The sequence below is a fragment of the Urocitellus parryii genome, chromosome 4, assembly GCF_045843805.1.
Source record: "Urocitellus parryii isolate mUroPar1 chromosome 4, mUroPar1.hap1, whole genome shotgun sequence".
NCBI classification, from domain to species: domain Eukaryota; kingdom Metazoa; phylum Chordata; class Mammalia; order Rodentia; family Sciuridae; genus Urocitellus; species Urocitellus parryii.
Genome location: NC_135534.1, coordinates 47,878,044 through 47,893,987, shown reverse-complemented (window position 1 = coordinate 47,893,987; position 15,944 = coordinate 47,878,044). Strand labels below are relative to the sequence as shown.

The following is a 15,944-nucleotide window of genomic DNA, read 5'->3' as shown; positions in this document are numbered from 1 at the left end:
ACACGTTGCTAAATAATTTGCTCACAAGCCCCTTTCATTTATTGTTGTACAGCTATATTGATCTTCTGTCTAAACTTATCCTGTCATGCAACAATGAATATCTGAATCAATTGTATAAATAACAAGGAGCTATGGCAATTGACGATGAGAAGCTGAAGATATCCAGTATGTTTTTCTTTTCTAATAAGAGGGGGCAGTGTTACATCAGTATAATACTGATGCACTATTCTGATATTTAATAAATATGGGTGAGGAGCAAGAATCTACACTTGTAAAAACTGAACAACAGCTTTTCAACTAAATAAGAACAAGTTTACAATGTTTCGCAATGATTGGATAATTATTTTCCTATTTTACTTGATTGAAAAAATACCATTTGGCATGATAAATACATGTTGATAACAAGCATCAGGCTTTAAGTATTTTTAAAAAATCACACTGGATTATGCTTTTGTGGAATTATATTAAATAAAACATTAAATTAGTAGGGACAAAGGCTCCCTAGCACTTTAACATAATCATATTTAAACATTATTACCACATGCCATATCCTAGCAGGTAGCTAATATATACAAGATACTCTAAGAATGAAAAAGAAAAACACATATGTTGGCTTTGTATGAAACTGTATGTTACCATTTTACTAGCCTTAGCTCTGTCTTACAACATTGTGGTTCTAAAGAACAAGTTGACCTATTTGTCACTGGACAGATGATAAAGTAAGAAACAAATTTATGTTAGTTGAGCATTTCTTGGGCAAGGCATGTACACTGTATATAACTTTTCCTTAAAACAACCCTCCAAGGAAAGGATAATTACCTCCATTTTATAGATATGGTCATTGAACTCAGACAGGTTGGGTAATTCAGTAAGAAAAAAGGTTGGGTAACACAGTAAGAAAAAAGCACAGGGAGAACTGAGACCCAAATTGATCAACTTCAAAATCCATGTTCTTCCTCTTTTTTTTTTTTTTTTTTTTTTGAGTACTGGTGATAGAACTCTGGGGCACTCAACCACTGAGCCACATCCCCAGCTCTATTTTGTATTTCATTTAGGGAGAGGATCTCACTGAATTTCTTAGCATCTTGCTTTTGCTGAGGTTGGCTTTGAACTCGTGATCCTCCTGCCTCAGCCTCCAAAGCCACTGGATTACAGGAGTGCACCACCACTAGAATCCATGTTCTCTTTAATCTACTAGATGACCTCTCGTTCTCCTGCTGCTCCTGACCTAGCCTCTTCCTTTGTTCCTTTGTCTGTATGGGCATAATTCAACCTTCTGTTTCCTGACTATTATCTTTCCAGAGCCAGAACCAGGGTACATCGTGGCAGGGAAGAATGCCTATCCAGACAGAAAGTGAAAAATGTACAGAAATGATAAGGATATAGAAAGCAGGAAACTTAGCACTTTTCTGCTTCACAGCCTGTGCTTATTCCTTGCTTCATTCCATGAAAGGTTAAAAATCACCAATGTAAAAACTACATTCTAGATAACAGGTTTAAAGATATCATGGAATTTAATACTGTTCTATAAATGGAAATACTATTACCTAGAAATTAAGAATGCTGAGATTTAATTCCTTCTCTGTCATGAATCCACTATAACTGTGGGTAAGTCATTTTCTTTCAATAGATCTCAGTTTTCCCAAATGTAAGTGGAAGCAATTGCACCAGATCAAATGTGATGTTCTCTCCAATTCTTCCACTCTGTAGTTTAATCCCACCCATATACTTGGGCAGCAGGTAAAGTGTGATAGTTGTGTCCACAATAGTTCATTTTGACATCTAGTGAGGTCAAGCATTTTCTCAAGCAATTCTCAGAAGATGAGGGGAATAGCAGCTCAGGCCACATGGATATACACGGGTCATCTGCTTATTTATGAACAGCTGCGATTGGTACGTAACCTGCTGGCACATAATACTTAACGCACAAAAGTTGCTCTAACCAATTGCAGAGTCGGCATTCAAATATCAAGGTCAGAAAAGATACAGAACACACTTCAATCAGATCAGTTAACTAAGAAGGCCCAACCCTATCTCACCCTCTCTTTTTATCTAGATGCCCTTAGCTTAGCTCTGAGGACATTCAGAAGCAGCTGATTAATATTCTGCTGTGTATTGTCACAACTAAAATATTCTCTATAGAAAGATGTCAAAACAACAAAATTTGGTAAGCAATTAACATATCATATGATCTAATTGCACTGATACTTAGGGATGGAGAAGGCTGGTGGTGTTGGTGCGGAAAGCTAAAACCAGGGCAGTAACTCAGACTTCTGCTGGCAGGACATGCACAGAGGTTATGTTAAAATGATGGAGCATAACAGCTCCTAAGGCGCTGTTACAGTCTATTGTCCCCACAATCTATATATTTAACAGACCCTAAATATCTCATAACACAGCCAACCAGAACAACTCCATTGGTGCCGTTCTAGCCGATCAAGTCAACAATGTTTTATTTTAAAGAGCCCAAACAAGGATTTGCCCAATAAAGTGAAACACACCATGGGTAATTATGTATATATGTGGACACATAAGTGAGCCTATATGTGGTATAAAGACACAGCCTTCCTGTGCCTGGGTAGTAAATGTCAGCCCACACTGATGATACGGTACAAATCTGTCTCATACATATCTCATGTTACCAAATGTAACATGCAACAGTGGTCACTGCAATGAACTGCCCAGATCCCCCTTCAGAACTGGAAGATTTATTCCATCTGTTCTTGGTAGTTAGCCCTCAGCTGTCGGCCCTCTTTGGCATTGCCTTAACTGAAGACAGTCACCTCACCCAAGGTCATGTCTTCTTCCCAGGGTAGTTCTCATCCAAGCACTGGCTGAAACAAGTATACAAAAGCTCACCCTCTCACCCCATTGACACGATTCTGAATGGCCAAAGGGTTGCCCGAGTTGAGACCTTAGTTGAAACTTTACCAAAGCACAAACTCTCTCTCTGCCCAGTCCTGCTTTGGTAGTCTCCCTGCCATAGGTGGAAACCCCTAAAGCACTCCCAAACAAGCCTGCCACTAATGTCCATCTCATGGCCTGCTTCCCAGGGAACCCAAGTGTGGGTCACATTCTCTTGTAAAGAATGTCCACATTCCTTTCTAAGAGAGAGAAGTAAGCTTAATAAATTATGAGGCTTTATGACAGCCACACTAAAAAACTATCTAAAACTGTATTATGGATTACAAAAAACAAATTCATAAATCTAATTTATGGGTTTTTACATTTAAGGAAACTGAGATAATAATTCCAAGGTGGCCAATTTTAAAGACAAACTGAATTTGTCACAATCCATTTTCTAGTCTTTATTGCACATCATATACTTATTCTTTTGACTCAAAAGAAAATCTAGTTCTCAGGAAAAGACACAGTGCCCCCATGGAATCTCATGAATTAAGATGGGTATTTTAATCATAAGAGATCCAAAGATACCATCACAGGGGTCCTAAAGTAATGTTCTTAATTTATTCTTCTAACCACAACTAACCTAATAAGGAAGGATTGATATCTACACTATGCATACTAAACAAAACCTACAGAATCACAAAATGTATGTTCAGAACAGTGACATTATTCAGGAGGGAGAATGTGTGAAGGGAGGCTCAGGAACACAATATCCCTTAATATAATGAACTTTTCTAGTTTCCTAAAATCAAGCCCAGTACAGTTATCTACTGAGTCAATGACTCCCAGGATTTCTTGGTTCTGGAGAAACTACTCTGCAATTTACTTTCAGGGGCTCAGTAATATTCAGCATAAATTTTAGGTCAAATTTGGATCTTTTTAATGCTAACCTAATCCCTCATCTTTGTTCCATGTCTTCCAAAGCAAAATAATGTTATATCATTTCTAATCTTAAGACTTCTTCCTCCAAAATGAATTAAGAACAGTCAATGAGAAAAACTTAAAATTAATCTGCAGAATTTGAAGTTAATAGTGTTTACATTTGAACTTCAACACCAATTGATGATACAAACTCAAAAATATTTGGTGCTATTGACTGAATTTCTTTGTCTTTTCAGATTCCATATGTTGAAGTTCTAATCCCTAATTCGATGGTAGTTGGAGGTGGGTCTTTCAGAAGTGATTAGGACTAGATGAGGTGATGATGATGGGATTAGTGCCTAAGAAGATGAGGCAACCTTCATGTGAAGATATAGTGAGATAGTGGCCATTGGCAAGCCAAGAAAAGGACCCTCACAAGAACTTGACCATGCCATCAGCCTGATCTTGGACATATGGCCTATGGAACAGCAAGAAACAGATTTTTGTTGTTTGAGGTTAATGGTATTTATTATAATAGTGTCACCAAGTATAAAAAGTACATATGGGATATGATTTTAAAGGTATATGTAACTTTGCCCCATATAAGAGATGTGCCATGGAGCTACTCAAGGTCTTCAAGGACAAGTATGCCCTCAAGTTTACGGAAAAAAAAAAAAAAAAAAGCAGGGAGGGTAGGGAAACACATCTAGGCCAGGAGGACATCAGAGGAATTAGTTAAGCAAAGTCCCAATGTCCTGACCACCATGAAGAAATTGGGTATCAAGAAGAACTGAACATCCTCTTCAGTTTGTGCATAAGAAAATCTTTACAGATGAAAAGAAACATACACTAACAAAATGGGATAGGGAGGAAGAGCATGAGAAGAAGACCACCACTAAATAGGGAAGAGAGGTGGGAGGGAAAAAGAGGGAGAAGGGGAGTTGCACGGAAGATGGAAGGAGAACCTCATTGTTATACAGAATACATACATGATGTTGTGATGAGAAAAAGAAAAAAAAGAAGTGTGTCACATTAGATTGGATAGAGAGAAAGGATGGGAGAGGAGGGGAGGAGTAGGGAGGATAGGAAGGGCAGCAGAATAGAATAGACAATATGATTGATGTATGTACATTCCATGTATGTATTATATATCAAAATGCATTCTACTGTCATGTATGACTAAAAAAATAAAAATAAAGAAATGAATGATAAAAAAGAAAAAAAAATCCCCTCCTTATTTGCAGTTTTGCTTTCCAGATTTTTAGTTACCTGCAGTCAACCATGGTGTGAAAATCTTAAATAAGAAATTCCAGAAATAAACAATTCATAAGTTTTAAATTGCACACAATTCTGGGTTCTATGATGAAATCTCATCATAGATTTGAATCATTTCAGGACTTGAATTATTCCTTTGTTCAGTGTATCCATGCTATGCTGTAATGCTACCTGTCTATCAGTCACTTAATAGCCATCTCCATTATTAGATCTGCAAGCCAGGTACACAGTGCTTGTGTTCAAGTAACCCTTATATAGAACCCTAAAAATGCCTATACCCTTCTCTTTATTTCATCTCATCATATAGTCATTATATCATCTCACATCATTGCAAAAAGAAGGGTAAGTATAATATTTTCAGAGAGAGCACATTCATATAACTTTTATTACAGTATATTATTATCATTGTTCCATTTTATGACTGGTTACTGTTGTTAATCTCTTACTGTGCCTGATTTCTACATTAAATTTCATCATAGTCTACAGGGAAAATATAGTATATATGGGGTTTGGTATTGTCCATGGCACATCCCTTGCAGATAAGGGAGGATAACTGAATTTGCTGTATATGTTCAAGGGTCATTTATTATTTAGGTAATGGTATGGAGAAAAAGTCCAGGCAGCACCTACTCTGTGGCAGGAGTTAAGCTAGGTACAATCACATATATCTTACTTTATTATAACTTCAATGATTACTTTCATTTATAGATGAAGAAATTGAGGTTCAGAAAGGTTTATCAATTTGCCAAATAGCACATTGTGTATAAATGATAACTCAGTGACAACTGTTCTGAATGCAAATATACTCCCTTAAACTCCTTAACACTTGCTTGACTATGCCAAGAAATTTTCTGACTCACTAATGATTGTTACTACTCAAAGAAAATTTCTGAGTAATCAATGGAACTTCATGGGATAAAGAGAATTATTAACTTTTCACCATACCTCTTTCTGTATTATTAGAATTTTCAGTAAGAATGCAACTTTCATTTCAAAATAAATAAATAAAAATAAAAATAATGAATTTTAAAAATCACTGACCTTTTCTCAAAGTAATTTTAGGATTAACACTTGGCAAAACTGTAAGGTTTGAGATAGTAAATGTACCCATTCTCTTGCTTTTCACCCAATTTTCCACTTGGTATTCCATGCCAAAACTCTTCACTTATCTATGTCATAAAGCAGTTATTTACACAAAAATTGAATTTGCTATTATTTCATGGTATTTTCATTGAGCAGAAAACTATCTTTGGTCAAAAAAAATGACTGTGTATCTCTGATATCAGAGTGGCAGAAGATGTTTAGGAATGAAGCTTTCTTCTTTCTCTGTAGTCCTGAAGCCATACACTATCCATATCCACCTACTTAGGAAGCTCTTAAAGAGGGCCTTTGCCTTGTGAGCCCACTGCCATGGTTCCAAAATGCTCAACTCAGTGAGACCCTGTCTCTAAATAAAATACAAAATAGGGCTGAGGATGTGGCTCAGTGATCTAGTACTCCTGAGTTTAATCCTGGGTATGCCCCTCACCCCAGAAAGGGGTGTCTTTGCTCCAAATAAGTGATGCATCTTGGAGCTATTCGAGGTCTCCAAGAGCAAACAGGCCCTCAAGTTTATCAAGAAAAGGGTAGGGATACAATCCATGCTAAAAGAACACAAGAGAAACATATATACATGATGTTAACATGAGTAACTCAGTGCAATGGTAACTGAGGGTAAAACCAAATTCTTTACTAAGCTTTCAGAAGTCAACACTCTTTCAGAGCTAAACTTCCTAATCTGTGTAAGGGCTTTGATCACATACACACTTTGGGAATCCCATTTGGATTTTCTCCAAAGTGAGAGAAAATACATTTCTGTTGTGTGAAGCAACTGAGTTTGTGGTCATTTGTCAAAGTATCCTGAGGAAACGAATACACCCACATTTCCAGACTCTCATATCACTGTATCTTATAAGAAGGAAATACAAGAAAACATATTAAAAAATAAACACCCTGGTTACGGGTATGTATTCAAATGCCTGCAGCACATAGAATCACATACTTCTGATTTTTTTTCATGTGCAAATTTAAAAATCCTTTTAGGAATTGGAGGAACTGCAAGTTTTATTCAGATGAATGGAGACTCTGCCACATGCTAGAATTAGCAAGCACTGAAATGAGGAAGAGGCTCTTGGCCTTGACTTCATAAGTTATATTCCCAGTCTTGTTTGAATAGAAATATTTTTTAAAGATCTTACTCTAAAACGGTTACCTAAGACATTGCCCATCATGCTACTCATTTGTACCCATATAGTTCATGTTTAAAAAAAAAAACAACTCTCATAACTTAGCACTGGGAAAGTATTTTTGTGTCTTAAAAAAATAGTCACGTTTTATTCTATCAGATAATCAGAATTTTTTACCCCATCTACTAGAATAGCCTCAGCTACTCTGCCTATTTCCATGCTTCACCTCCTACAGTCTGTTTTCCCACAGAAAGCACAATGATGCATTCTCTTATATATAAATCAGATAATGTCAACATCCTGAACATAACCAGTCTAGGGATCCCCATTACACTCAGGATAATATGAAAAGCCTTTCCAGGGCCCACCAGGTCTAATATGCTCTGTCTGGGCTATCACTTTTTATTTGCGTCCCCCTGCTGACTCTTCCCTGTCATCCCTCTGCCCGCACTGGCTTCTATGCTTATTGTTCTTGTTGCCTGAAAAACCTTCCTTTTGCTCCTCATAAGTCACCATTGCTTCACTCAGGTCTCTAATCTATGTCATTTCCTCTGAGAGTCATTACCACTCCATCTAAAATAACCACCCTTCTCTTGCTTCTAGTTTCTCTCATGGCATTTATTCACCTCCTAACATTACACTGCATATTTAATTTCTTATTTCATCATTGTCTGTGTTCCCATGCTCAAATGTAAGCTCTCCTAGAGCAAAAACTTTTAAGATTTACTCACAGAGTCTATCACAGAATAGGCACTGGATAAATTATTTGATGAATCAAAAAGATAAGTGAATGAATTTACAATTCGCTTTGTTTTGTTTTTTGCCCTGTGTGATTGGAAAATCAATATTAATTTCAATGGTTATTGTATCTTATTAGCCTTAATCATGAGCACATATGCTTTCTTTTTTTTAATATGCCAATACTCTGTTTTTATTCTAATAACATAATACATACACTTTATTTTAAGATACATTTCAGAATGTGACAGAAGGACATCAATAGGCAGGTCCCACACTGTGTGGGAAAGCGTGTGTTGTGTATTTGTTAATCAGCAGTAAATGGGACACATGACAAATCTGAGTAAAATACAAGACAGCCCTCAAGCTAGAACCCCAAATTTGGGCTGAAGGTTGATATTTGGGAATCTGGAAAGAACAGATGACAGTAAGCCAATGGGTCTAGCAGAATCAGTGAAGGAGAGAAACCAGTTTTACCTTTTCATTCCTGCAGTTGTTAAGTCCCATGTTATTCATGGAAGACAGTTTCCCATCAACACCATGGGGCTGTTGCTGCTGTTGCTCCCGCTGGATCTGTTCTCGCATCTTCCGAGCCTCCTGAATGGCTTTCATCACTGTATCCTGATCTCCAAACAGGGCAGGGGAGTTGAGACTGGACAGGATATCTGTGTATACAGAATGCATTATTAAAGGCTAGTGAGGATAAACTCATACAAAGAATTACTCTCCACTCTCCGGTGGAATTCTGCATTTTCTAAATAAGGAAGGGGCATATTTGTTGGGAAAGCTATACAATACTATGAATAGAACACAGAAAGCCAGGGCAACCAAACTGTGCCAGTCCCTTTTAGCCCTTGGAGGACAGCCCACCACTCGAGTCTACATGGGTTCTTGCTACCGTTTTCTCACAGATGAAGGTTCCTAGATTCCAATTGTGTATCTACTGGGGGAGATACCTCTTCTAGTTGTTTCCCCAGTCTGTATATGGCCTTGCTTTCTCTGCAGGTATGGTGTGGTATGGAGGATAGGGAATAGGAGAATGTAGTGGGAAGGCAGGAATGTGTACTCAGGCACCCTATTATATTTGGTGTGCCCCTATAGGAAAACTGTTTCTTTTTTAGAAGGAAACAAAAAAATCCATGAAGCTCCAAGTGTGCTTTAGTGACCTCTGTGTGTATATGTTCGTGTGTCCACTGCAGGAGCGAGGGGGCGGGAGGAATGTTCTCCGTGCTCTCCATTCCCCAATTGCTGGCTGGCTAATGAAGCATTCTTCTCATCATGCAGCCTCAGTTATTTACCAAGAGAAGAATGCCCCCCCTCTCCCCACCCCACCCCCAGAACCCACTGCTCTTCACTCCCTATCCTCAAGATAGCGAAGCCACGGGTGTGGGAACAGTTTTCATGTAAATACAAAGGCTCCAATAAAGTGAGAGTAAATATTTGCTTTTATTATATTTCATGCAACACAGAGGGAAAAGATTCAAAATGAAATTGACTAATGTTCTTTGATATTTTGCATTTTACTGTGAGCAAAATGAATACTTTGAATAAGTTTTCCAATTCTACACAAAAAAGGGCAATTATTTGGGTTGGGGTTGTGGCTCAGTGGTAGAGCGCTTGCCTAGCATGTGTGGGGCCCTGGGTTCAATCCTCAGCACCACATAAAAATAAAATAAAGGTATTATGTCTGACTACAACTAAAGAAACAACAACAACAACAAAATTTTTTAAAAGGACAATTATTTGATGAGTGATAGATTTCAGCTGCTGTGGCAAATTTTAATGTCCACTTGCTTGAGGCCCAGTGACATTAAGCATTTTCATGGCACATGTATGTGGGCATGTGTGTTTGTGTGTGTATATGTGTACACCTCACATAGTCGGAAGGGACAAAGGAAACCAGACTACAATCACGCTCACATCATGTGTCTTGGATGTGCAGTGAATGTACACATATGTGTGAGTTTGGAAAAAATCCCAAGGCTATCAATGGGAAAATTTTACAAATCAGTTACTTTTTAGGACATTAAAATACACACACACACACACACACACACACACACACACACACATACACACACATATTTAGTCTTGGGGCTTTTCTGACAAAAAGACCATTTCTATCCAATATCATCTGGACAACAAAGACTACAGGTGCTATTGCTTCAGCCCATCTGCTGAAGTCTAAGTATAGAACTATAAGAATAGTCATCTCTGTCCTTCACAATTATCTGTACAGTAAACAAATGTGTTCCAAAAAAAAAAAAAAATGAAGAAGTGAATTATAGGAGGGCCATTTCTTTTTTTTTTTTTTAAAGAGAGAGTGAGAGAGGGGAGAGAGAGAGAGAGAGAGAGAGAGAGAGAGAGAGAGAGAGAGAGAGAATTTTTAATATTTATTTATTTTTTAGTTCTCGGCGGACACAACATCTTTGTTGGTATGTGGTGCTGAGGATCGAACCCGGGCCGCACGCATGCCAGGCGAGCGCGCTACCACTTGAGCCACATCCCCAGCCCCTAGGAGGGCCATTTCAAGGTCAGGTCTATTATTTATCTTTGTGTTGAATTTTTTCTCTCATCTCACAACAATAAAGATCCAGTCAAAGGATGTTCTTCACATTCATATGTTGGAAATGATTTACTTCTCTCTTACTTGAGGTGAAAATCTCTGAATCCCTGAAGAAGTCATCCTGACACAAAATAAGAATAGGCTGATGTAGAGATCCTCATATCCCAAATTTCAATGAGGAAGATTTATGTCTCATTATCAAAAGATTTACTTAGTCTCAGCCCAGTTAAGCAAATATTTCAACTATGAGTTTACAAAAAGAGCACTGAGTTATGTGTAAGGGGACCTGGATTCTGGTTCTGGCTTTGCTAATTAATAGCTACAGTGTTGTGGGCAAATCATTTTACCCATAAGAACCACAATTTACCTTACCTGTGTGACAAGTATCATAATCATGCATCACCTAACTCACAACCTTATTGAAATCAAATAAGCAACAATGTTTGTAACTATAAATGGCTATAGTTGCATGCTATTCTATCTAGCATAAGGAGAATTTTAGGCTATAGGATTCAATAATACAAGCAAGGTAACATGGTGAAGAAATGCTAGGTCTAGTCCCTAACCTTTTCAAGTCTTAATATCTTTATTAGAATATTAAGAGTTATAAAGAATACAGTAATAATTTTAATGCTTTTTGGCACTCTCCTATTGACAGGTGTTTTCATATTTATTGTTTCATTATTTGTGTATTTGTAAATGTGTAGGTATTATTTATTCTAGCCTTTTAAAATTGAACATCTTCTAGGTACTAGACACTGCTCTGGGCACTTTATATACATTTTTCTCTTTTAATCCTCATAGCCACCTATGAACTGAGGCATATTATTCCCCTTTCAGAGATTAGGAAACTGAATTTTAAAATATTAAATAAATTTCCTAGGGCCACTAGTCAGTAAAGGCTCTCAGTGCAAGCCTGTCTCATTTCTAAAACCCATGTTTTTTCCTCCAGAGTTGTCACACAGAGGTGTGAATATTCCTAGAGATATTTGACAATATATGCAGGAGTACAAGATATAGCTTCCTAGATATCAATGTTATTTCACATGTTATTGATATATGTAATTTATATTTATTTTAATGCAAAATTAATAAAGAATAACATGTAAATTTCACATACATTTTGAAGAGAAAATATAAAATTTCAAAAGAAGGTTTAAACTTTTGACAGGCAGCATTGAGGCCAGATCCTAAGGCCCTTGGAGAGTTACTTTAGGTAGAAAGCACTGAACAAAAACAGAATTTCTTAAGTCTATGAGTTGCTGGATCTAAGTCATCACCAACTGAAAAACCCATTCCAGCGGGATTTACATTAGAATTTTTTCCAAAAGTTTTAATCACCCAGAATACTAACTTGGGCTATGTTTCAATAGAAAAGAGGATTATCTTTAAGGAACAGGTTGGAAATGAGGATCAGTTATCACTAAACAGGTTTGCTTTCTTTTACCTAATTCATAAGTCTCTTCCTGGTGTTGACTTTTCCATTTACCTAAAGAGGATCCTCTTCCCAAGTTTCCTCCAAGGGGGCTGGGGATGCCGCTTTTGTTTGGCAGATTGATGGGGCTGGTTTTGCTGGCTGGGAAGAGGCTCTGTGTGGGAGATGTTGGGGACTTCACAGGCTCTGCTGTCTTGGGTCTGGAAGAGAGATTCAGCGGCTGTGCTGCTGTTTCATCCTGCAAGAGTTTAACATAAATAATTATTTTAAAAAAGACAAATGAAGCACATTATCACTTAGTAAGCCACAGTTATTTTACACCTCAGAGACAATGCTACATTCTCCTACAATAATAACAAAAGAAGCTAATTATCTACCTCCTTGAAGATTCATCGAAAGGAAACCTCATTAATTTCCCTGTGTTATGCTTCTATTTACATTAACTGTGTAGTTGGATCATTCTTTTTGCCAAATTAAAATCTGAATTAGCTCACATTACAGCTTAATTTCCTAATGTGTTTTCAGAGATCTAAATTAACCTAGGGCATTTACAAAGAATTATTTAAAATTTCAGTAGCTCTGTAGTGCTTTTGTGTTATTCTCTCTGAAAAGTTCCTGTAACTATAAATAGTCTCTGCAGCTAATTTTTTAATATATATTTTAAATCAAACAATCGCAAGTACTTTAAAAATGGAAACATGGAAAGTCTTCTTCTGATCTGGGCCCCAGCCCACAGAGCCACATGCCACACCATGGCTTCTATGTGGCTTTCTGGGTGTGGGCTCTCTTTGTGGTCTATATTCTGGTCTCTATTCATGTTTAAAATTAATTTTTGCAAAGATCAAGCATACATTATAATTATGTTTTACATACTATGCTATACGCAATTTATTTTTCATGTTTAAAGTGATGTCTTGTTATATTCTTTGCTACATATATTTACGGAATGTCTATTTTAAGATGCATTTCCCTCTACACTGAGCACACTATTCCGCTATCTGGCTTGTAACTCTAGTTTAGCTAGGAACTTTAAAGCTAAACTCCTTGCTTTCATTTTGTCTCATTTATCCTGCCATAAAATACCTGTAGCAACACTTCTGTCATCCTAGAAATTTGGTTATAATATGAGCATATTCATTTAAATGTTCAGTTTTAAGATCTGCATTATTATGTTCTAAAATAAAATCATCAGCAAATGTTAACTCCTGTTTTGCTTCTGAGAGGCACAGAGAACTGGATTTTAATGTCACCTTATTTGAAATACAAAATAGAATTTGGTAACAGAACATTCTCTCCCTTGGTAAACACGGCATCTCACTGGGGCTCTTTTTCTTCATTCATTAAAAAGAGGGTCTCGTACTAAATGATCTCTAAGGTCTCTTCCAGTACAAATACCACTGATTAAGGGGAACAAAAAGAGATGCCAGAAAATACCACTTGAGAAGGAGAACTGGAAAGAGAAAAAGAAAAACAGCGAGCACAGAGAAGTGATAACATACCAAGTAGTCTCTGAAGCATTTCACATATACTGCCTCATTTAGCCACCAATAGCTCCATGAGGCAGTGGTATTCTACATTTACAAATGAGGAAATGGAGATGGGAATGATCAAAATCACTTCTCCAAGGTCATGCGTGGATGAAAGAATTTGAATTCTAATTTACTGAATTCCAAACTCAGGCCCCCTTTCTACCAAACTACCAGAGAAAATAATTCATTTATTTGATAATGTAACGATGTCCTAGGTTTTTGCTTTGTTTTCTTTTGGTCCTGGTAAGAAAGAGGCCCTCTGTCACATCTATGTTGTAATGTTTTTTTTAATCTATATTTAGATATGGGACATGTTCTTAAGAAACAGTTATACGTATTATGGATGCCAAAATTATCTGATGTACTTAATTACAATTTACTTCTTTATGTCCTCAATTCAAAGGATATTTAGACCAGTTAGTTCCTTTACTCCTATTTAAATAATGGTAATTTATATGCTAAGCATTTGATTAGTTTCCTACATTTTTTCTTTTATTTGTTTTTAAATATTTATTTTTTAGCCATAGTTGGACACAATATCTTTATTTTATTTATTTATTTTTATGTGGTGCTGAGGATCGAACCCGGGGCCTTGCACATGCTAGGCGATCGTTCTACCTCTGAACCACAATCCCAGCCCCCATTTTTTCTTTTATTTAAGGTTCACTGCACTTCTAAAATATTTGAGTTCAGAATTTTTCTCAATTTCGGAAAATACTCAGCCATTATTTCTTTCCTCAAATATAACTTCCTGTCCTTTCTTCCTCCTTCTGGGGCTCCAATTGCAAATATAAGAGCATTTAAGTTGACTCAAAGTACTGACCAATCTTTCTTCTGTTTCATTTTGGATGGTAATTATGTCTTCAAGTTCACTAATCTTTTCTTCTGCCAAGTCTAAGATGTTACCAATCCCATCCAGTGTATTTTCATCTTGAACACTGTAATATCATTTTTAAACAATCAGTTTAGGTTTTTCTATATCCTGCCTTATCATTCATATGCTTTCCTTAATCTTCTTGAACATATGGAGTTTATAACATCCTTTTTGGTTTTAAATATGCTCTAATTTATTACTTATAATACAATGATTATCATTTCCATCAACAATGTCACTGGGCATGGGTATCACCTACCAACTCCAGATACAGTGAATCCTTTTCTAATGTGGCCTAGCTCTGTTGGTTCTTATACCCTACCCTAGCCTGACAGAAACTCTGTGCTGAGCCTGAAGATAGGGGAAATAAATGTAGCCCTAGGTCAAAAATTCCACACACTCCTACTATTCTTACATGTAAGAAGCATAAATGTTTCCTCAGATTATATGTGCCTTTAGTCAATTTCCAGATTGCTGAGATGGTAGTTTTTGTCAACTTTGTCCAGCTTTATAGGTACTCTTTAGAGAACAGATTTGCCTATTTCCTCACTTGGGTCCAGCTAGAAGTGTCATATAATAGCTTCTTTTACTATTTTACCTGCCAATTTTATTATCTGTCATCATTTTGAAATCTGCTTGAAATAGCCTGAATTTTCTCTTCTTCATTCATATTTTCTTGCTTCTTTACAAGCCTGATAATTATTGAAGAGATGCTGTGCATTGTGAATTTTCCATTGTCAGATGCTAGAATTTATGCATTTCTTTAAATATTTGTGGACTTTGTTCTGAGATTCAGAACAGTTTGGTCCTTTCTGAGTATACTTTTCAGATTTATTAGGCAGGTTCAGAACAGCCATTAATCTAGAGAGAATTTGGCCTCCCTATGAGTCAAATACCCTTCTGGGAACTGTACTTGATGACTTACATGTCAGGAGATGTTTGCACTCTGGGAATGCAAACTATGAGTGGACCTTTGTGAACCATGCAATTGCTTTGTCTGATACCTTCTGGTATTTTCCCTGGCCTCAAGTAGTTTCCTCACATGAGTGTACTTGCATATCAGTATTATATACAGAGGAATTTTCTGTAGAGCCTCAGCATTCTCTTTCTGTGTAGTTCTCTCCCCTTTGGCACCAACCTTACAAACTCTATCTATGTCAGAATACCTAAACTCTGAACTCTCTATTTGGGGATCCTGGCAAGTTCCCTCCACAGTTTCCTGGAAACTCCCTCTAGACTGTAAGCTAGAACAAGTCTAGTGCTCCCTTCACTTGTTTCTCTTCTTGCAGGGACCACTGTCCTCCTATTTTAAATGCCTCCAAACCACTGTTTTATATAGTCTTGTCCTGAGTTTTACATGTTTAACCTGGGAAAATGAAGCCTGATCCTGGATCTTCCATCAGGATTGACAACAGAAATTCTCTAGGTATGTTCAATTAGGATTTCTCTCAGTACGGAAGTCAACATTTTAATTCCAACTGCTAAAACCACCACACCATTTCCTTTATACTAATATTAACATCATCACTACCAC

General features: G+C 36.9%; 1 protein-coding gene across 21 annotated transcripts in view; it reads right to left on the bottom strand.

Annotated features, from left to right (window-relative positions):
- Sox6 (SRY-box transcription factor 6) overlaps nt 1-15,944 on the bottom strand; it is a 570,577-nt gene that overhangs the window by 67,402 nt on the left and 487,231 nt on the right. For 13 of the 21 annotated variants that reach the window (XM_077798166.1, XM_026399004.2, XM_077798165.1 and 10 more), the window contains 2 exons: nt 12,020-12,245; nt 8,484-8,671 (listed from right to left, as the gene is read on the bottom strand). In XM_077798166.1, the coding sequence (XP_077654292.1) occupies nt 8,484-8,671; nt 12,020-12,245 (414 nt within the window). The remainder of the gene's footprint in view (nt 1-8,483; nt 8,672-12,019; nt 12,246-15,944) is intronic. The other 8 variants (XM_026399009.2, XM_077798167.1, XM_026399015.2 and 5 more) reach the window with 1 other exon arrangement.